General features: G+C 38.4%; 1 protein-coding gene across 1 annotated transcript in view; it reads left to right on the top strand.

Moving 5' to 3' along the window:
* The window catches only part of LOC135214193 (uncharacterized), a 663,437-nt gene that overhangs the window by 550,260 nt on the left and 89,279 nt on the right, over positions 1-23,898 (top strand). Inside the window, exons 5-8 of the mRNA XM_064248261.1 lie at positions 9,902-10,073; positions 11,430-11,571; positions 19,823-20,016; positions 21,879-23,868. Coding sequence (XP_064104331.1) covers positions 9,902-10,073; positions 11,430-11,571; positions 19,823-20,016; positions 21,879-23,868 — 2,498 coding nt within the window. The remainder of the gene's footprint in view (positions 1-9,901; positions 10,074-11,429; positions 11,572-19,822; positions 20,017-21,878; positions 23,869-23,898) is intronic.

Below are 23,898 nucleotides of genomic sequence, written 5' to 3'. Positions count from 1 at the left end.
GAATGACTGCCTTAACTTTTATAAGTTTCTCTTTGTCAGTTTAATTTAATTTTTTTACTCTGACCAAAAAAATTACTAAGTTCTTGATTGACTTTAACGAACACAGGGGAATAAGACTATTCGTGGTTCAGAAAATGTCTGGGATTTATCTGTACAGAATAAACACTCAAGAAGACAAGGGAGGTCACAGATCCATTCTGTCATTTAATACTGTCCTGGACAATTAGATAAATTACGCATAGCAAGTCGGCTAAAGAAGTCTCCTCCTCTTTGCCGTTAAACATAGACATAAATTCAGTTCATTTATATGATACATGATGTGATTTGAGCACAGTAAGTATATATAAATTCATCAATAGAACATTAGCTTGTGGCTGATTGGTACTGAATGACCCAGTGGCACAGAAGTTTCATGTGTCTGTGAGTCATAGCTGATGGAACTACTAAGTCAGTGAGGTCTTGTGGGGGCGGGTAGGGGGGGGGGGGGGGGGGGGGGGGGGGGGGGGGTTGGTTGTTGTGTGATCGACAGACAAGTTTAACATTAATGATGACCCCGGTTTACCCTCAATTTACAATTATCTCTCTTTGCTGCACCAGAAAGCCTAAGTTGTTTGAATAGTGTGGTCTTTGTTAAAAAAGATAAGTATATCTTCGTTTTACCAGAACACTGAGCTGATGAACAGCTCTCCTAGAGCTGGCCGAAAGGATTAGATATTTTTACGTGACTAGGAACCATTTGGTCATCTAGCAACGGGACCTACAGCTTATTGTGGGATCCGAACCACACTATATCGAGAAATTGATTCCTATCACCAGAAATAAATTCCTTTGATTCCGCGTTGGTAGAGCCGGGAATCGAACTTCGGACCACCGGATTGGCAGGCGAGCGCGAAAACCATTCGTCCAGTGAGGAACTGTGTCCTTTGTTCTGGGCACATGGTCGCTATGGGATGAAAGGTTGAAAATTAAATAATAGATGAACGAAAAGAGTACTAGTTGAGAGATAGCTAACGATTAAGACTATTACAAGATATTTGCGACAGCTGCATTTACCAATATGATTAGCTCCACTCTTTTCCTGTAAATCTTATTGACGACAGATTTCTACGCAAATACTTTGTGATAACTTAGAAGCTTAAATAGTCTTAAAACTGTGTGTTAGTGTATATCAATATTCTTGAATGGACAAGTTTTGTGAACTTTCAGTTTTGTCCTCTTATAAATATTTCCAAATTTTTTTATAATTTACATTTCTTTCACGACCCTTTCTCTTATGCCACAGCATTAACATCCTTTGCTCTCCTTAACCATTCTGAGTATACTCCATTGAAAGGTATTTAGTAAAAATGTGTAGGTATGACACGGGTATGACCAAGATCTTGGGTATGACCAGGATCCTGGGTATGACACGAATCGCAACTGTTGACCCAAACGAAAAACTACTGTTTAGCGCGCGCGTGTGTGTGTATTGTTGTATATATGTATATTATACATATACATGTATGAACATATTATAGAGAGAGAGAGAGAGAGAGAGAGAGAGAGAGAGAGAGAGAGAGAAAGGGGCGGATGGTTGGGGAGAACTCTTTAAGAAAGAAAGAATGGGAAGAGATTTATTTTCTCAAAAAGAAAAAAAAAAAAAAAAAAAAACAAAAAAAAAAAAAAAAACTCCTGTGCATCTTACGTCGAGCGAATGAAGGAGAGGAAGAGAAACTGTAGTAGTCGCTGTAAGGAACGAGTCGTTAAAGGGTAATTATAGGACCGTGGAATTAATTATCTGTTAAAATTTGTCCCTTGTAAACCCCGCCTCTGAGTTGGTACTACTCGGATGGAACCATTTCCCCCTGCAATTTCCCGTTCCGTGAAGAGAAATTTCACTATTTGCTCCATCCCCCCCTTTTCTTTTACGAAGATTGGTGACATAACGAGGGATTTTTTCTTTAATTTTACGAATAATTAGCTGTCAAGTCCCTCTAAATTTATGCTTATTTCCTCTTCCCTAATATATCCGATACTGCTCCCTCGCGCTCTTCGTTTTTTCTGGTCCTCGTTTGGGCTTGGTAAGGGCTTTTGGCTATGCGCCCATTTGTACTCTTGTTTTGAAAATATATGTTTAAATAATATTCAATTACTTGTGGTGGTACGTCAATATTCTAGAATTACGACCATTTTATTCATATATTTTTTTCCTCTTTTTGTGTCCTGAATGTCATGTACGTACATTTCCCGTAAGTCCATCTCGTTTCCTTTTCCTTAAAGACCAGTAATGTAAGTTAGTCTCTGCCGAGTTAGTGTGATCCCGTTCTCTTTTGAAAAGACAGGTCTTAAAACAGAGTATAAAAAACGGGACTCGAAGGGACATCATCCTTGAAATGTTTCACCCTTGGCCTCGTCAACAATTCCTCAAACGGCGTATCGGTTTATCGACGTCTCTGAACCTTCGGGAATCAATGCAGAGAAGAACCTTCGAAGTTACAATTCATCCATCCGAACGCAGGGTTGACGAATAAGCCAATGCAATGCGCTTGGGGACGGGACCTCGCCCAGCCGAAAGCTCGCTCTGGCTGGACTTTGTTCGAATGGGTGTTTTAGATTGTGGAAGTTATGTAAGAGGAAAGTAGGCAGAGGGAATGTAGTAGGATGATAGCTCTTCCTTTCATGGGAAGAATGGAGCGTTAATGGGAGGAGAGGAGAGGCCTAGATTATGTTCCTAAGATGGAAGGAGAATGGACGCCGTTCTGTTATGAATGTGAGAGAGAGAAATGAACGAGCGTAGCGAAGTAGAGAGCGCCCTCTATTACTTTGTAAAAGAAACAGGGGCGCATCATAAATGATGCGGCGCCATCTGTTATTTGCTAAAGAGAAATGGATTGGAGAAATGAAATATGTGGCGCCGTGTATTGTTAGCCCGAGTTAAATGGCCCTCCGTATCACCGACTGGATGATTTGTTCACTGTCACTCCGCAAGGTAGGACGAATTCGTAGGGAAGATGAATACTTGGTAATTTAATGTGAAAAGTATTGATTTTCTTTCTTACTCTTTCGTGATTTAGATACAATAAAACTACTGCTTTCAAGTGCAACTAGCGAGAATAAAAAAAAAAAAAAATAGTGCTCCTGTCGAGCCCATACCAGAAGGGGACAAGAAAAGAAATAAGACTTAACCGACTAAACTCTGGGGAAAACAGAAGCGGAAAGAGAGTTACAAACCTTGTCAATAGAAAGTCTAAACGGGCCTGTACCGAGGGGTAGGGGGAGGGGTCGACCCAAAAAATTTTCTGGAAGTCCATATTTTCTGTTTATAAAAGTCAGTATTTTTAATAAACATCTAGTCGTGTTGAATTGTATAGACCACATACCCAATTTTTCTTAATATAACTAAAATAACATTTTCAGGTATTTCATCTTGTACATACCAATACATGCAATGACATTTATTGAAGAAAAGGTCCAGTACTGGGAAAAACTAACCGCCAATCCCCCCCCCCCCCCCCCCCCATAAAAAAAAACAAAAAAAAAAAAAAAACTCTGGGTACGGGCCTGAGTTAGTCATGAAACTAGAGCACATTTAAGGAAATTTCACTGAGCGACCAGATGGATATTATGATTTGTGATATGGGGAATACTCGGTACCAAATATTGCCGAGCGCCGTAGGTGCAAGGTGTAAAGCTAAGGGGTCTGTCTGATGTGAGCGCTCCCTATGTGGGGCCCGGAAGCCAATACTTTTAGTGCGATGTGAAGGCAACAGAACACATTTCCATTATCAAAGTTTCATGATTAAAAGAGGTTAACTTCATCCAAACCATACCACAGAAAAAAAATAATAATAAATAAAATAAACTGATAGCCAACCTTCGCCCTTCTCTTGCCCTCCCTCACAAAAATGAATTTATTACAACTGTTGTATACAGGTTGAATGATGGGGGAATTTATCGATGAGTAAGGTATGAATAATAAAGACATTAATTTCATTTTGATAATAATTCCTGTCAGTTTTGGGGATTTGCCTAGTCACCCAGTAGTTAAAAATTCTTCTTACAAAATTCTTCTTACTAGGCAACGAGTTTTATTCACTGGGTAGCCCAGTTATAATGTAAAAATATACATTGCATGAAACATGGAATCCGAGGATTACTGATGTCCACAGAGTAAATGAGAAAGGAGGTGTTCTGAAAGGTGTAACGAAGCTACCTGAGAGGAGGAGGAGGAGGAGGAGGAGGAGGAGGAGGAACCATGTCCTACTCAATGGAACTAGGACTATTATAGTGAATACTTACGCGAAACTGAATTAAGAACAAGGAGTGTAACAGAAATCGGAGCTGTCAAGCTCGCTTGCCAACAGGTGCCTTGATTTTCTCATAACTGCAGGGAGACTTCTTCTGATGGTCATTATTTCTTCGATTAATGAAGCAGACGAATTGCTCAAAGATCGTGGAGCTTGGCACGGGAATCGGGGGTGGGGGTGGGTTGGTGATGTTTTTCTAAACGGCAAGCTTTCATGGATTAATTTGCATACATATCGTAACGAAATTCATTGGTTAGGATAACAGTGGTACAATGTTAGGATAAGACGGCATATATATGTGTATTTATTATTATATATATAATATATATATAATATAATTAAATATATATATATATATATATATATATTATATATAACATATATTATATTATATATATTATATTTATATATATATATATATTGTAACGAAGTGCCAAGTGTCTGGTCACTACAGTTACCAACCATGAAATAATTAACTCGCAACAGCCAGACACCTGAACCTTCATCACAGGTAAAATACAACTTACCAATATTGCAGAAATTCAGACTCAGTTCATTAAAACAGGTGTGAGGTAATCTTATATGTGATTAAATTAATTAAAGGGCATCACTCCATCAACAACTTTAAGTCTTAAGTATTTCCCTGATTTTAAAAGTCTAAGTACTTCCCTGGTTTTAACTCACTTCAATTAAATTGAAGGAAAACAGCCCAATTGCCACTCTATATTTCTACCGAAACAAAATTAAATATACTAGTGAAAAATAGGTAAAACCCTCATAAAAAGTTTAAATTCAAAAATTTATTATCAAACGCAAAAATTTATAAGTGAAATTCCCAATCTCAAGGAAATTTACTGTTACTTGAAAACAACACTAAGTTTAATTAATTCTTGAATTAATTATTAAGTAAAATTAAATCAAAATTAATTTATTACAAAAATTAAGAAAATTAATTAATCAAGGAATTAAATTATTCAATTGAAATTCTAATTGCTAAACAATAATAAAACTTGAAAAGAATTCTAAGTAAATGCAAATTAATTCACAAGTGTTAAATTCAAGTAAGTATGCAACAATTAATTAATGAAAACAATTAAGTTAATCAAATTATGAATGTAAATGAAAACACAGAAAAATTTGGAAAATACCAAAATTGCAAAACACTCCAAGAAAACATTAATCACACAGAATATATAAAAAAACACATGTCAATAAGACAAATGGATAAATGCACAAAAAATCACTTCAAAAGAAATAAACACAGAACATAAAAATTTGCAATGTGTAAAAAATTAAATAGTTCCACTAAACCACTGCAAATATGTTTTTAAGTTTCAGCAAATCACTGTAAATCTGTTTTAAAGTTGCAATTTTAAACTTGTAATAACTCATTACCCTGGTACCAATTATGTTCCAAAAAAGAAAAGCGCCGTTACACACCTGTACAATATTTGTTCAGATTCCACAATAAGCACAAAACAATATTAATCAAATCTAAGAAACACGAATTCTAAAATTTATGAGTAACCAATCACTTAGTATAAAATCTTCACGTTAATGATAAATCAAAATTCTCTCGCGCAGGAGAGAGAGAGAGAGAGAGAGAGAGAGAGAGAGAGAGAGAGAGAGAGAGAGAGAGAGAGATAATGATCTCCTTATACCACGGGTTCAAAGCTCAGAATAAATTATCTGCTCTCTCTTCATAAGGCAACTGATCAGTGTATCTCGCCCTAAAATGATTGGGTGAACGATTTTGGGAACGAAAGATGGCTAATAATGTAAAAATTCTCTTTCAAAACAATGAGTAGAGAGAAAGTGGGCTTACAATCATAAATAACATTTATTATTACATGATTTAAGACAATAAAAGTAAAAAATAACATTATAGAATTTTCTCGAATGAAATCAGGTTTCGTCATTTCCTTGAGTGACGTCACAAAGTTTCCACTTCAAAATTTAAGCTACTTACGAGTCAACGAATTCTCCTTTGACAAATCAAGAGGTATAAGAGTTAATTTAACAGTAATGTTAGATAGTTTTCAACACAAAAACATCTCTTAACTACTTATATGAAATAAAGGGTATCAGACGTATGTGAAACGTTTTAAGCTTACGAAAGTTGATGCAATCCTTCACGTGATTCCTCAACAAAGGCACTATTCTGAAACAAGCCAAAAATAAAAAAAGAAAGAAATTGGAACCACACGGCCTCAAGTGGTGATTTTCCTGCCTCGAACAGACAATGCCACTTTCTCTTTCTTCTCACATTCTATGTTATTCTTAACTTTTAAATTATGTTATACAAAATCTGAACATACATTATTAGAACATACTAACTCTAAGCAAAATAAGGAATCTGAAAATATTGCAAACAATTTTACAACACTTCATACAGTTAAGAAGAGGATGATATGCATTACGAAAGCAACAACATATAAGAATTATATATATATATATATATATATATATATATATATATATATATATATATATATATATATATATATATATATATATATATAACATAGTAATATATATTTTATAGATATATTACACACATGGATTATAGATAGATATATATATATATATAATATGATATTATATATATATATATATATATAATTATTAATATATATATATATGTATATATATAATAAGTACACACAAACATACTGCATACTGTGTATATACGTGTCTGTCTGTGTGTATATTATGGAGAGAAGAGAGAGAGAGAGAGAGAGAGAGAGAGAGAGAGAGAGAGAGAGACTTCAGTTCGTTAAAAAAAATTCTAGTGTGCACTGTGACTCTTCAGCAATTGCGAACATAATTTTTAGCGAACGAACTTTACTTCAAATTCCAGGGGACTTGTCTGTTGACGAAAGAAAAAAATAATTCATTTTTCCAATGTGGGGAAAAATTGGTTAATGGCGTGGCATTTGCAGGAAGTGGAATTATTCTTGGAAAAATGGGAAAAATCATCCATTACGATTCAAGTGGAGGAGAAATTGTAGAAAGGAAAGAATGAATGAGAGAGAGAGAGAGAGAGAGAGAGAGAGAGAGAGAGAGAGAGAGAGAGAGAGAACGCTACGTTAACAGTACATTCTTATTGTGGAGGCTTTGTGAGATAAGGATGCATATTGTATGTATGCTAAAGTTAGTTGTTATGACTTTTTTTATGGGGGCGCACTTAAAACCAAGTACGCAGCTGCTCTCTCTCTCTCTCTCTCTCTCTCTCTCTCTCTCTCTCTCTCTCTCTCTCACACACACGGCGACCAAATGTTGCCGGGATAACTTCTTCCCTGGACAACTGCAGATATGTATAAGCCAAGGGAATTGAAAGAAAGCGTGTAACGCAAATACTATGGAATTTATTATTGATTGAATTATTGATTATTTATTATTATTATTATTATTATTATTATCATTATAAGTGAAGTGAAAATTTATATGTAGCTACTTGTTCAGCAATATTAAAAATAAGGGCGATTACACGAATAGTCTCTCTCTCTCTCTCTCTCTCTCTCTCTCTCTCTCTCTCTCTCTCTCGTAATGTAATTCAAGGGACGATCACTGAACGCGGAGAAATTCTTATTCATTGTTGTTTCCCCTCTTTTAATGATATTCTCTCTCTCTCTCTCTCTCTCAATGTAAGTCAAGTAACGAGACGGTGATGGGATTATCGGATTACTTAGCTCTCAAATCACAAATTATCTCCTCTCTCTTTCTCTCTCTCATTTTTCGATAGCAAGATAAAATTATAAAATTGTAGTGCATTAATGTCGTTAAATGCTCTCTCTCTCTCTCTCTCTCTCTCTCTCTCTCTCGTCGATGACTTTCATTTAACGGAACAGGGATCATTTTGAATTGGTTTTTCGTTTCTTCTTTTTCTTTGTCATTACTTTGTTACAATTACTCTTGGCACAGTGGATACGAATAATAAAGTATATTTCTTTACATTATTTTACTGCAAAGACGCAACTTGTATGTCAGTGCGTTATGTCTACTTATAAATGCTCTTATGATCCTGTGTCTTCCAAAAAAGAGTAGAAAGTAGGAACTTGTCAGTTTCCTTTTTATTATGTCCATTGGCAGGATCGAAATTCCGAAGCAACATTACTGGGCAGTACTTCTTGAACGTTATTTTGTGCACTGGCAGACCCGATGGATTTAAGTTATTCAAAAAATCTTGCGGATATTGATGATAATTTTCATCTGCTATTGTGTCCGAGCTGAAATATTCGCGACTTTCTCCGGGGAAGTTGTACAGAAATTATGTATGAAAAATCGTAAAGTAACTAAGTCTACGGGAATAACCAGCCTCGTTTCACGGCCAGAAACAGCTCCGTTTCAGGGAATCCCTTCTCACCCCCACCCCCTACAAAGGAGGGGGGTAGGTTGGATGAAACCCCATTACAAACCATCTTAGGGGTCCCGACCATAACCCTGCCAAGTTTCATGCCCATCTGACCAGCCGTTTGGCCGTGGTTGAGTGACAGACAGACAGACATTACACCCATTATAGTATGAAGTATGATATATATATATATATATATATATATATATATATATATATATATGTGTGTGTGTGTGTGTGTGTGTGTGTGTGTGTGTATGTATAGCATTATGTAATCCTGGGCGCCACATTGGACAAAAGCACGACAATTACACAGTCGTCAACTGCACATGAAATGCAAATTATTTCAGGTATATCATTGTACATTCCTCATGAAATGAGAGGTGTAAGAAAAATGTAATATCATAAACATTAAATCAAGACGACGTCCATATGAGTATTCATTTATAGCCTATTTAGTGTCCATTAGGTGCGTTCGTTTTTGACATGAGGATGAAATCAAAAGTTATTTTCCTTACATAATCTCTTAAACTTTTCCTGGTTAACAACTATTTCTCCTCCCCATCCTGTCTTTCTCTTCTAAACTCCCTTACCTTACCTTCCTGTCTCTCTCTATTTTATTTATTTATTTTCTTAGTTGCCAGATTTCCGGTAAGAAAAGGAGTGGTTCTTTTAAGGCACCCCCTGTCTCGTAGGCTGAATTTCATTAACACTTCTGGAGTCGATATTATTTCGAAATTCACAAACATTGTTAGTCAACCGGTATGGCAGTTTATGTATAGTACCAGAAGAAGAGAAGAACTAAGTGAAAATGAGGTGGAAAGGGCTTACTACTGTTCTTTATAGTGTCTGAGGATCGAGATGAGTAACTCGTTAAGTAGGTTGCAAAGTAACTAGATATCTGGATAGATTATGGAAATGACGTGGGGGTAAGTAAACAACAGGTGAATGTTTTAAATAATAAATGAGAATTACGAAGTTGTGGTGCTTATTCATTTTGAAGGTAAATACGAGTCAATAAAATATTTTACTTAAAAATGTAGCCTGTTTACTTCCTATTAAAAGCGAATATATCGCTTCCCTCTCTTTCTAATAATAATAATAAGAGTAGTGATGATAATAAATATACTGGGGAATAATTGTCTGCTTCCTTTAGTATCATATAGATACAGGTTATTCTCTCTCTCTCTCTCTCTCTCTCTCTCTCTCTCTCCCTGGTTAACCAGAATTACATCAACTAATTTTTCGTTGTCCTGCACAGAGTGGCCGAGTACCCCGCCCTCGATCGGACGCGGGCAACGCGTCCTACGAAAGTTACCTGAACGAAGACCCCACTGGGGGGGACCCCAGCCAACGCCCCACGCAACTTGCCATTACCTCAGGGGAATACCACTCCACGGAAATTTACCAGGATGACGCTGTTAATAGGGAAGGTCAGTGGTCGTTTATGTGTGTGTGTGTTTATATATATATACTAATATATATATATATAATATATATATATATATATATATATATATATATATATATATAATATTAGGCCTAGGTGGAGTCATGATAGTAAAAGTACCACAGACATTAATTGCAGTTGCAAACAATTTGTAAACAGCATCGGAAAGTAAATGACATTGTCAGTCTATTCGAATGCATCCCATTGAACCTAATGTTTGTCTAGCAGAGAGATACGCACGAAATTGGTGAATATCCAATGTTCCAGTTGATAAAGAATTTAAATTCTCATTAATTTAGAAAACGATTTTTCATTTATTTTTCTTTTTTTGCCTATTTGGAATAAATCGCTCAATCGTGAATGGTCAGTGCCGTCTGGAATTTTATTGCATTCCAAATTTACTTTCACTCTGGGCTAACAAATCAAAGTGGAATGCAGAACTGGAATGGGATTCTAATGCTTGCGTTACGCGTGCGCAAGGATGTTTTTAAAATTTATATTCGTACAAAGAAAACCACATCTAGCAAATATATGTACAAATCCATCCATACACGATGAGTGAACTGACACAGCCACTTTCTCAGATACTGAAAATACAAGTATTCTGAGGCCTGTGCGTAAGGAATCCATACACAGACGTTTTACCGCCTCTCTCCTAATGGTTGATGAAAATCTTGACCATTATTGGTACTTATCATTATAAACTTCTCAACATGAAGTTTGGAAGCTGAGGCTGCTGCTGAAGCTGCTGCTGCTGCTGCTGAAGCTGAAGCTGCTGCTGCTGGAGCTGAAGCTACTGCTGCTGCTGCTGCTGAAGCTGAAGCTGCTTCTGCTGCTGAAGCTGAAGCTGCTGCTGCTGAAACTGAAGCTACTGCTGCTGCTGCTGAAGCTGAAGCTGCTGCCGCTGCTGAAGCTGAAGCTGCTGCCGCTGCTGCTGAAGCTGAAGCTGCTGCTGAAGCTGAAGCTGCTGCTGCTGCTGCTGAAGCTGAAGCTGCTGCTGCTGCTGCTTCTGCTGCTGAAGCTGAAGCTGAAGCTGCTGCTGCTTCTGCTTCTGCTGCTGAAGCTGAAGCTGAAGCTGCTTCTGCTGCTGAAGCTGAAGCTGCTGCTGCTTCTGCTGCTGAAGCTGAAGCTGCTGCTGCTGCTGAAGCTGCTGCTGCTCCTCCTCCTCCTCCGAAACCAAACACCTTGGACACAGCCCCCCGCCCCACACACAAAGTTGCATTGTCATTTACCAGTTCCTTTAATTAAGGGATAACGTGAACATTCAGACATAACCATAACCACAACCAAACAGACGTTATTCATATACTATTTGTTTACCTATTAATTTATATTCCAGGTTACACCGTCAGGAGGACTGCATTCACTCAGCCCAACACTCCTGACCTGGGCCATACCACTCGCTTCCACCAAGTCACCACGCCCGAGGTCTTCCTGGACGACAGGCCGCAGAAGCACGTCAGCTTCCAGAAAGCCATGAGGTCAGTGGATGTGGGTTCAAAGGTTATGCTCATTCAGAAGAGAGATCTTCCACACGGGGAAGGCACGATACTACGAGCTGGACACTGATCTAGGACGGAGCACTGGAATTCATTTTCGGGGGAGGGGACACAGATATCTGGGGTAGCTCTTCGTTATGAAAGTGCACAGGTGCTGAAGTTCCCTGTAGTACTAAACATGGACAAATACTTGTTTGATGCCAGTTTCCATCAGCACACACCTATTAATATAACAATGCAGCAAATAGCAATAAATAATGATGCTCTGTTTCGTAAAACGAATGTATCACCATCATTCTCAAAAGATATAGGTAATAGACCTATGTAGACACGGAGACATCACTAGGCTCATAAGAAAGGATGAAGTAATCCCATAAGAGCCAAAGTACCGAGATTAAATAGCAACCCATATTCCGCTCGCAGTTACTTCTTCGTCTTTATCAGGGTTCCTCTGAGCCACCTAGTGATTCTCTCTCTCTCTCTCTCTCTCTCTCTCTCTCTCTCTCTCTCTCTCTCTCTCTCTCTCTCTCCTTCCTCTGTGTTTGCCTTTGCCGGTCGGGTTACGGATTTGGTTCGTGCATTTAGGACTGAATAAATGTATGCAAATAGGGGTAACATTAAATGGGTGTTGTCGCGAGGCCTGTGATGTGGATTTTCTGCGTGGATGTTCGTAGGTTTATTATTATTATTATTATTATTATTATTATTATTATTATTATTATTATTATTATTATTATTATTATAAGTGGTACTAGTATTAGTAGAAGTAGTAGTAGTAGTAGTAGTAGTAGTAGTAGTAGTAGTAGTAGTAGTAGCAGTAGTATATCCTTTGGAGCCAGAAGGATTAGTTCCCGAATAAGGATTGAACATTGGAAGGTAAAGATGATTTTAATGGAAGGGAAAGATGATGTTAAAGAAGTTGAACAGTGAAGTGAGACAGACTTGTGGAAAGGATGAAAAGTAAAGACAAAAATTAATCCTACTTGGTGCCCAAAGGAAGATCACACATATACATACATGCATACGTACATTCACTTGAGTCTTAAGACTTTCAAGTTCTCTTCTTGAAGTTTAGTTGCATTGATGAATTAGGTTTTATTGTATATTCAGCATTTTACTTAACAGTCCATTTAAACTGGATCAAGTGAGATGACACGTTCATTTAAAGTATTATAGAGGAGGGTAACATCTTCCAGATAGACATAAGTAATCCCTCAATTATCCGGATTAATAGAGCCAAGGCCCTGTTGGAGAAGGACAAAATCCAAATCAAGACGAGTTAAAAAAAACATTCCTCCCGTATCTTGTGAATACTGCATAACTGCAAACACGAAATATGCTTATGAACAACAGCTATTACACTTTTAAACTGGAAACGATGCAAAAAGCGACTATCTACCTTTTTTCCAGTATTTGTAACAAAATAAACTCTATAGATACACTTGAAAAAAGCAAACCCTTTCTTATTCTCTCGTACTCAACACAGAATAAGTGCCTTAGTGGCGTGATCAGTATGGTGTTGGCCTGCCACCTCGGTGGTTGCGAGTTCGATTCCATTGAGGTGCGAGAGATGTATATTTCTGGTAATAGAAGTTCACTCTCGACGTGGTTCGGAAGTTACGTAAAACCGTTGGTACCATTACTGAATAACCACTGGTTCTATGCAATGTAAGAACATACAAACAAACAATCAACACAGAATATGATGTTACACAAAATATATTTTACACAAGTAATAACAAACCTACCAATATAAAAACACTCTCTCTTTGGAACTTGATTGTGTGCGCTGCCCTTACCAAAATGCATCGCGTACTCCTTCAGTTGGTCTTGGAACTATCTGATATCTCTTCAGTTGGTCCTGGAACAACCTGATCTCTCTTCAGTTGGTCCTGGAACCACCTCATATCTCTTCAGTTGGTCCTGGAACCACCTCATATCTCTTCAGTTGGTCCTGGAACCACCTCATATCTCTTCAGTTGGTCCTGGAACCACCTCATATCTCTTCAGTTGGTCCTGGAACCACCTCATATCTCTATAGTTGGTCTTGGAACAACCTGATACATCTTCAGTTGGTCCTGGAACCACTTGATATCGTGCAAGGTTGACAGTACAGTCTTGTACTCCTCCAGGATACATAACCTAGACCCCCACCTTGCTCCAATCTGCCAACAATTTTGAGTTTCTGTTGAAGGGACCATACACAGAATACACAGCACCACGCACAGCTCAAGCAAAACCCTCAATGTTGCAGGTACTGCAATGAAAGCCATGTGCTCAGAAAATTGCATTGCGTCAACACAGCACTCGCAAACAGTTTAAACAAGTAAATGATAACATGCATTCTGGATTTAGCTAATTAGCATATAAGGTATTTCTATGACATCATGTCTATCAGCCATTAAAAGTAAAACAAAAAAATACAATGACGTATAAGTTCCCCCAGTAGGAAGAAGGCTTACAAAAATCAGGAGTGTTTACTACCCACCCACACATTATCTACCATCTGCTAGTAAGCTGATGAGATATCCATACCAAATAAAAAGTGAATCAACAAAGGGATATTCTCTGTACCTCTTCCATTTTGTGTGTTCGTGTGTGTGTTTCTTGGCACATTATTATGTGTTGCCTTTTTGCTTTACTTCATTTACTGTACAGAACCCTGTTGTTACAAATTTAGTTTACTGTAATTACGATTATCATACATCATAACAAAACTCAAGATAATATTGTATGACTGTTGCTATTGTTAAAAAAAATATTTAACATGCGAATTTGTAGATGATGGCACACATTGTACTATTTATAATTTGTCTCACGCTATCACCAAAAGCAACCAAGTGTATCAGTACCCTATAGTGCGGCAGATAAAATCTTTTTTGACTAAAATACTAAAGTTCATAATACAAGCATGAAATTTGGTACATATCTTCTCCATAGGCCACTTTTTTGAAAATTACTTTGAGTCTACTCGAGATTCCAAAACGGCTGCCGTTTTTCAAGTTGGCCACTAGTCAAGGTTTTAACATGGGACTTGTGTGCCTCTGGTCATGTTTTTATCTTTTATTTATTTTTTTTTCTGTCATGCACATTTTTTGCAGTCACCAAGCAAAAGTAAAATGTACTTCTGTTAAAGATTTCATACAGCATATATGAAGAAATGTTTATGGCATCCAATATGGTAGCTATAAACCTTAAATAACCATGTCTCAAGGACGATAGTTGGCTTGGTGCCTTTGTGGATGCAGGCGTTGCTTCCTCTGGCACTGCAGATTCCTTTAACTCTTTCTCAGGTGTTAAGAGGACACGACAAATGCACCAAGTCACAGCCTGTAATCTTTACAAGATGCTGAAGTCTGCCTACAATAGTTACTGCACAGGACAGGAAGAGGTTATTGAAGACTTACTGGGCTTTGAGGAGTGGTGTCAAAACAAAAGCCAACGAAGTCCACAATTTTAGTTCTGGCATTTGGTGCTGCCAATGGAGCTGAATGTGTTTCTTCTGATAAGATAATTCCGTGATGCCAACTTCAGGCTACTGTCAGGCATTAATGGAGCTGATCCCATACTTTTTCACCAATAACAAACCTAGTTATGCGCAATGGATGCCTGTTCACCTGAGGGACTAGATAATTTAGAAAGAAGGCACCCAGCATTGGCTCATGAATTCATAAGGGCAACTTTGTTGTACATAAGACCAAGCACGAATTCTCAGTGTTTGTTCTTGGTCAAGCACATGAACAGGCAAATTCTGTCATTAAGGGTGATGTGGAGTCATTGGGTTCACTGAAAATCCATCAGCCCTGAGGAGATGGATGGTCTCTGGCCCTGAGGTGTGTCATCTGGTGTCCCTCTATGAAAGTGAGGCACAAATAAAAGAGGCTAATGATCACTTTTTTACCATAAGCAGACTTCACAGGCCCAGCAGACATTCTTGGAAAGGGTCCAGAAATTATCTCAGGTCTTGGAAGAGTTGGGGAAACCCTTTCAAGGAAGACAGTGCAGATTTGTATCAATGGACTCCAAAGATGTAGCTCATCCTAGCTCAGCTCAGCTTGTTCTTACTCACTTAATGAAAGGAAAGTCCCAGTACAAAGAATTTGTGAAAGGCATGGGTGATAATCCAGCAACTTTCCACGAGCCCATCAGGAAGAACAGGCTTGACTTTGTCTCCTAAAATTAGCCTGTTATAGAAGTTATAGAATCATCAAAAATGAAACAGCTGAAAGAAGAAAGTCAGCTTTTCTCCAAGCTATTCATTTCCTGTCATTTCCTGTCAAAGCAGGTAATGCAACCTGCAGGAATTCTTTAAGCACGAGTATCTTTGAGTGAGGGTGGAAAGATTTGCAGCTATCAGAAGTCCCAACTTACCTTCATACTTGAGAAGTACATCTCACTTCTGTACCAAAAGCCAGAGGCAGATGACATCATCATTGATGGTTTGGCTTTGGTCCATGGCCTGCCACCCAAAAGATCTAAAACCTTTGCAGACTATGCAGCCATTGACTTTCTGCCAAGAATTAGTGGCTATGCTAATGCATACAAGTCAACACATATTGTCTTTGATGTGTGTAGTTCATCAAGTCTGAAAGAAGACACAAGGTCCAAAAGGGACATGGAGGGAAACAAGGTGACCGAAAGGAACACCATTCCTTCAAACTGGCAAAACTTCTTGAGGCACAATGACAACCAGTTAGAGCTGTTTCACTTCTTGGCAGACAAGATTGCTCAGATGCTTGCACCAGATTTGGTTATTGTGGCCTGGGGAACCCAAGCACTCGGCACTCACTTTATCTAATTGAACTGGACTCACGAGGAGGCAGACAGCCACAACTTTGTCCATGCCAGATATGCTGCAGGACAGGGAAGCAAGCCTATCAGTCTATCGTGGTCAAAGACAATGACACAGATGCCCCTGTCATTGGCCTGAGTGTGCTCCCAACTCTGCGAAGCTTTGGCCTGCAGCAGCTGGTTCATATTTGGCTAAGAACAGAGCCTTCAAAGGATTGGCATTCAAAACCTGTACGACAATGTGGTTCAATTGAAGGCCGTTCTTTGCATTTACAGGTTGTGGTGCAGTCGCAGCCTTTAGAAATAGAGAAAAGAAAACAGCATGGCAGACATGGGACCTTTTTACAGAGGCCACTCCAGTTTTTTCCAAACTCAGCAAGTACCACCAACCATCAAGGGTGGTGATTTGAAGATTCTGTAGAAGTTTGTGGTCCTCATGTATGACAGGTCGAGCTGTGTTCACAATATTTGACCTGTTTGCCATAAAGCAGAAACCATATGAAGCCATCCTTCCAACCAGAGTGGCTTGGTTTCAACACACCAAATGTTCAGTATATCAGGCAATTTTGCTCAACCCAGAAGGATAGAGGCCAGCTGACAAGGGTATGGAAAAGATTGGCAAAGACTGGCAAGTCATCTGGACACCCAACTCCCTATTGCAAAGAGTGGTGAACAGCTTACAAAATGTGGCTGCAAGTCTGGTTGCCATGGTAGGTGCAAATGCTGCAGGCTTGGGGTTACATGCACGACTTTGTGTAGCTGCAAATGTGAGGTGTAATCATAATTTGAGGTTAAACAATAATCTTACTTCAGATACATCTGAATACGAATTTTATTACACTAAATGGTGACACCATGCATATTTAAAATCTTGCATTCATTTCAGGCTTAGAAAAAGACATTGAGACAGTGCTGGAACATAGATGAGCTACTTTATCATAGTCCATTATAGTCTTGTGCTTGCATATTTTTCCAAGATGCAATATTGATAATAGCCAATAGAAATGCTAGAAACAGGTTCTTTGACCTCATAAGTGTAGGGATAGAAAAAAAAATTTGTTTCTTATCTTTCTCAGTAGCAGATTTTCAAGCAAAAGGTTTCATGGCAGCCATTTTGTACGCCCTCTTTATCACAATGGTAAATATAGTAGTAGGAGCTCTGGTAATAACTTCAGTTAACTCTTCTACCCAGGAAGACATTATCTAAATAATGATCGATGTATTAAATTCAACAATGATTTACTCAAAGTATCAGAAATTGAAACAACTAGTGGCCATCTTGAAAACTTGCGGCCATATTGAGATTTTGCATGGACACAGATTTTTCAAAAGATTGGTTTAAATTGAGGACTTGTGGCAAATTTCATGCTTGTATCACAAACTGAATTATTTTTCTACTTACACACACGCTAGGGGTTGTATGCATTTATCTTTCGGGTGTGGAAAATAAAAATTAATAATGCAGTAAAAATAACGAAAAAAGAAGTTTGTGTATTTGTGTGTTATGGGCTTCAACCTCAGTTGTTGTTTCTCTCTCTCTCTCTCTCTCTCTCTCTCTCTCTCTCTCTCTCTCTCTCTTTGTCTTGTTTGCTTTGTGCTTCATGTATTCCATCACAAGTACATAACTGTACACATCCTTTTAAAAATGTGGAAAAAACATTAACGTCAAAATGTAAAACAAAAGTGTCTCTCCATCCAGCTCACATTCCATTCCCACCCCCTCCCAGCCAGGGAAAACTGCTTCCCACTCCACTTCCCTTCCAAAAAACAATTTCTATGAGTGAATTCCTCTATACAGTTTTACTGCCCCTCCTCTCCCATGGTTCCCAGATGTGATCCGATGAGTCCTAAAGTATTCACAAGACCTAAATTGTGTAATTATAAAAGCTATGTTTTTATTCAGCATATTTGAATAATGCCTTCAAGAATCTTCAGTAAACTATGTTCTTTAAATAAGCTCCCAATTGAATATTTACAAGGCCAAAATTGTTTAAAGATAAGGGCTCAGTTTTTTATTCAGCATGCCCAAATTAAGTATTAAGTAGGCTTTAGTTTCTGGTAATCTTCAGCATACTTAAGTAGTTGAAGAGGTCTAGTTTTTGGGTACACGAGACCTAGGTTTTTTATGCAAAAAACCTAAATAATTATTGTATATTACTAGCTACTCAAATGTTCATTTAATTCATTCAATTGGGTATTCATGAGGGCTAATTTGTGTATTCACGATGGCTAATATGTATGCATGATTCCTAAAAGTTATGCAGCCAAGAGACATGGTATGTTAGAGCAAACCTTTATAGTCAAGAGGCCTGTAGTGTTTTCAAGATTTAGTGTACTCGTTTGATAGCCTACTTTTCCAGCAAATGTTCTGACACCCCTTTATAATACTCTTGTAGTGAGCCTTCTTGTGATATCCCTCTGAACTTCCTTGTGTACATTCCTCTGGTGTCCCTCCGAACTTTTACAGCAAGCCTACTGACATCCCTCTGAACTTTGCTAGTGAATCTTCTTCTGACATCCCTCAGAACTTTGCTAGTAAACCTTCTACTGACATCCCTCAGAACTTTGCTAGTGAACCTTCTTCTGACATCCCTCTGAACTTTGCTAGTAAACCTTCTACTGACATCCCTCAGAACTTTGCTAGTGAACCTTCTACTGACATCCCTCGAACTTTGCTAGTAAACCTTCTCGACATCCCTCAGAACTTTGCTAGTGAACCTTCTTCTGACATCCCTCTGAACTTTGCTAGTGAACCTTCTTCTGAAATCCCTCAGAACTTTGCTAGTGAACCTTCTACTGACATCCCTCAGAACTTTGCTAGTGAACCTTCTTCTGACATCCCTCTGAACTTTGCTAGTGAACCTTCTTCTGACATCCCTCAGAACTTTGCTAGTGAACCTTCTACTGACATCCCTCAGAACTTGACCAGTGAACCTTCTGACACCCATTTGAACTTTACCTGCGAACCTTTCTCTGAACTTTACCAGCAAACCCCCTTCTGACATCCTTCTGAACTTTTCTAGCAAACTTTCTGCTGACATCTTTCCGAACTTTTCCAGGGAACCTTTTTCCATTCTTCTGCTGAAATTTTCCAGTGAAAATCCTTCTGATACCCCTCTGCTAAACATTTCCACCAAATCTTCTGGCATCCCTCTGGACTTTTCCAGCAAACCTTCTTCTGACATTCCAGCAAACCTTCTTCTGACATCCCTCCAAACTTTTCCAACAAACCTTCTGACATTCCTCCACAAACTTTTCCAGCAAACCTGCTGACATTCCTCCACAAACTTTTCCAGCGAATCTCCTTCTGACATCCTCCAAACTTTGCCTGTAAACCTTCATCTGACGTCCCCCTGCTGATGAACTTTTCCAGTGAGCAGTCTCCTGACATCACTCCGAACTTTTCCCTGGTCATCTCTGACACTTCTCTGAACTTTTCCAGCCGGTCTGCGACGGTGGGCGGCCTGGAGGATCACGGTTCCATGACTCGGGACGATAGCGGGAGAGGCAGTGTCAAGTCCGGCGGATCGAGGAGCCAGGAGAGGCTGCTGGACGGGAGAAGGACGCCTGATTATGTGGAGCAAAGGGCGCTTGACCAGCTCCTAGCCCCCGTCCTGACGAAGGCACTACTTCAGGGTAGGTCGAAGTTCTCTCTTATCTCCTCCGCTTCTATTTAGAATTTTAAGGTTAGGCGTGCGAGAGAATATGCTTGGGTAGAGAGGGCACGTGTATGGGTATGATTGTGGGTGGATTGCTTTGTTTGTGCTACTGTACTTGATGCTTAAGTGCGTGATTTGTGAGTACATGTAGGTGTGTGAGATTTATTATGCACGGTAAGACCCGTGTAGTTCCATTGCTTTCGTCAAACTGATTTTTGCAAGCCAAAATGTATCCAAAAATTATAAATTCTTACGAATGAGAGAGAGAGAGAGAGAGAGAGAGAGAGAGAGAGAGAGAGAGAGAGAGAGAGAGAGAGAGAGAATGTGTTGGAAAGTAATTCCTAATTAAGTCCCATTAAGGTAAATATTATGGGGTTTTAACTTGAAATTAAATCGACTGCTTGTGTGTCTGTGCATATATGTATTTATTTGCTCTATGTATATATTCATAAATTCGTAAGAAATGAGTGTGACATTTTTCATATGCATTTGGTATTTGTTCCTGTTAAAAAGTGAATGTAAGTGTGACAGCTAAATAATATTTTCGTTCGTAGCTAAATTTTCTGTTAGAAAAATGATCCAACATGGCATTGGCTTTAATAAAGTTTTAATTATATTTAGAGAGAGTAAATAAAAACTGTTGTTATAGATTCAGTTATACATTTTCACTTGTATCCAAATAAAAAGTAATTTTAATTCGTCAGTTACACTGAAATTTCATATACATTCATTTGTGAAAAGTATGAAAATGGTGACATTTATTAGATTGTATATTACTATCATCATTTATAAGCTGTGCATGTTTGCCTTTTTGCTTGCAAGTCACATTCAATGTAATGATCCTCTATGTGGTCTTCCCTAGCCTTTTCCTCCTTACCTGATTTAATCTTTGTCGTCTGATTATGGTATATTTTTCTTGCTCCCTCTGTCTCTCCCTTACAGATGCTCTTCCCTTACTTATTTATTTGTTAATTGTGTATGCGGTTGTAGATTTATCCCATTCATAAATGTAAATAATTTATCGTTTATTTTCAAACATTTACAAAGGGCTATTGATTAGTAGATCAGTGTTCACAATTTAATTTTCATTCATGTACTTCTTTAAGTATGTCGTTCATATGAAAATGCAGTCATTCCTATAGATCATTCATAGTACTGGCTTTCATATTCATTTATGGTTTATTGATCATATTGTAATCATTTTTCATAATGTGTGTATATATATATATTTTTTTCCCCGACTTCACATAAACATTCATAGTGCACCGCCATGTCTAAACTTAATTGCTTACAGTTCATTCATGAATAATCTTTGCAGAACTCATTCTTCAGTTCTTATGGTTTAAGTGCTTTCAAAAATACTCGCAGTTTGTAGTTCAGTTACAAAAGCTCTTTCTTCATCCATTATTGACAAACATTCTTTTCATGGGCGTACATTTTCAGCTCTTAGTTGTTCATCAAGACTCCTTACACTGTAAGTTAATGCAAGAATCTATAATCATATGCAATAAGTGAGGAAGTGTTTTCTTGCATTTATATCGGAGCAGTTGTATTTAGTGATATTTACATCAAAGTTAGTGTTAGAAACCTACTGATTGCGTTGATTCAGATTAGGAACGTCATTTATTTGTCTCCTTGACTTCAACTTTCTAATGGAATCGCTACAAGTCAAAACTTCTTTTTCATTGCCAATAACAATACCCTTATTGTTGGAGTCTGTCTGCTTTTGGCGCGCATGTCGTAGCAAAGACGATTATAGTTGATAGGTAGCCTTAAGGTTCACAGAGTGTGGATATTTTTTGCTGTTTCTTTGTAATTGGTTCCTGTTCATTTACTCAGAGCCAGGCCACAAGAGGGGAAGAAAACACCCAGTCGAGGGCAAATCAGGGCCAGGAGGTCGACAGGTCGACTCTGAGGCAGGGTCACGGTCAGAGTCGAGGTCAAGGTCAAGGACTCCTTCCCTCAGAAGGAAAAAAGTGGAGAAGAGGACAGTAGCAATTCAGACTGACGAACTGCCACATGAACTTGATACCCCTGAAAAGGAGGATACCATTGCTTCTATGCCCTCACCTAGAGGCAAAAGCAAGAAAGACCTCCAACCACAAAGTCAGAGGATACAACCTGAGAGTTCAGATAAGAAAAAGGAAACGGAGGAAAGTGAAAAGAAAGCAAAGCGGCAGAAAAAGTCCAAGAAGATCATCCAAGAGGAGGTGCCATCTCCAGAACCACTCTCCAGAAAAGGTAGTGTTCATTTCAGTGATGAAACTGCTATTGAAAATGTTCACATCATAGAAAATATTGAAATTGATACAAGACAAGCAAAAGGTTCAAAGAAAAAACATGAAAAGTCAAAACAAATACCAGATAATGTTCCCAGTCGCACAAAGCAAAGTAAACCTTATGAGACTGCAGAATCAACCCATAATCAAGATAAAGATAATAAACATGCTAGTCGAAGATTGACTGACAAAGAAATCCAGCTGGATACAAAGCATGAGCCAAGGCCTCCAGATACTGCAAAGGTCTCCATGGGTATGCAGACAGATTCTTTGGTTCCGTTTTTACCTAATAATTCCATTTTTATGACAGAGGACTTGGACACTAGCACAGACTGGCATGGAGAAGAGAGTTCTATTGATTTACAAGCAAGTGCAGGTTCCCTTGCATGGCACACAGATGCCAGTTCATTTGCTTGGCATACTGATGCCAGTTCCTACTGTAGGCAGACGGATGCAAGTTCTTTGTCATGTAGAGCTGATAGCTCCTTTGCTCCAGATTCTTGTGAAGAGATGCCTGGAGAGTCTGAGGAAGAGGAAGAAGAAAACTTGATGAATATGGACATAGATTTGATCAGAGAGAAAAGGCTCAAGAATGACCCTCTAAATGAGACTAATGAAATTATTTTTAGGGAAGGCGGAGAAGAAAACGTGCCATTAGCAAGTGCTGAACAGCTACCAGAGGAGGAATGTTATACAAAAAATTGTGATACATTATCACAAGACCCAGAGAGCTGTGTCTCAAAAGATAACGAAAAAGAAAGTGAACAATCTGAACATAATGATGTAGACACCAATATTATGGTTAGACGTCTACGTTTTAGGCGTCAGCTGGCAGAAGAATTTTTGCAGCAGAATGCTCAGACAAAAATTAGAGGTTCATCTCCTAATATGAAAAGTGAAAAGGTAGAAAATGAGGTAGCCAGTGAGAAGGGGATGTCTAATGTCACTAAGGCTTCAATAGCCAAAGAACCAGTCGTTCTTCATGGCCAAGGAAAGGCCACACTGTTTCCTGTTTCAACATTCCCTAGAAAAGCATACTTACCCAAAGGTTCCAGCAAAGATGATGGAGATGTAGAGGAACCGAGCGAGGTGAAAACAGAGATGCTACCTCTTGAGACAAGCCGTACTTGGCCAAAAAGTTTCATTGAACAGGAAAGATCTGATGACATTAACTTGAAAGGTTTTCAGGCCATTTCAGAAGCCCAGACAGGTACAAATAGGAAAAAGAAAGAAAAACCTGATCATAAAACAAGTTGGTTAGAAATAAATTTAGTTAAAAAAGAAGTTGAAAGAACAGAAACGCCTAAATGCGTACAGATTTCTAATAGTCAGTTGAACAAGGATATTGAAAATGAAGCTGTTCATTTGAACACAGACATACGTGTTAAGGGTCAGAAGCAGCAGGTTGACCTCTCTGATGAATACCCTAAAAGTGATCATGACTACAGAAGTAATTCAGCAGGTAATATACCTCCAAAGAAAAGTTCCCCAAGATCAGAAGGTTCTAAATCTTTACAGAAGAAGAAAGAAAGTGCCTCAGAAAGAGTCTAGTGATTCCTCAGCATCACACCAATTGGAGA

This window comes from Macrobrachium nipponense, chromosome 45 (genome assembly GCF_015104395.2).
Source record: "Macrobrachium nipponense isolate FS-2020 chromosome 45, ASM1510439v2, whole genome shotgun sequence".
NCBI classification, from domain to species: Eukaryota; Metazoa; Arthropoda; class Malacostraca; order Decapoda; family Palaemonidae; genus Macrobrachium; species Macrobrachium nipponense.
Note: the sequence above shows the minus strand (reverse complement) of the source record. Positions and strands in the feature narration are given on the sequence as shown.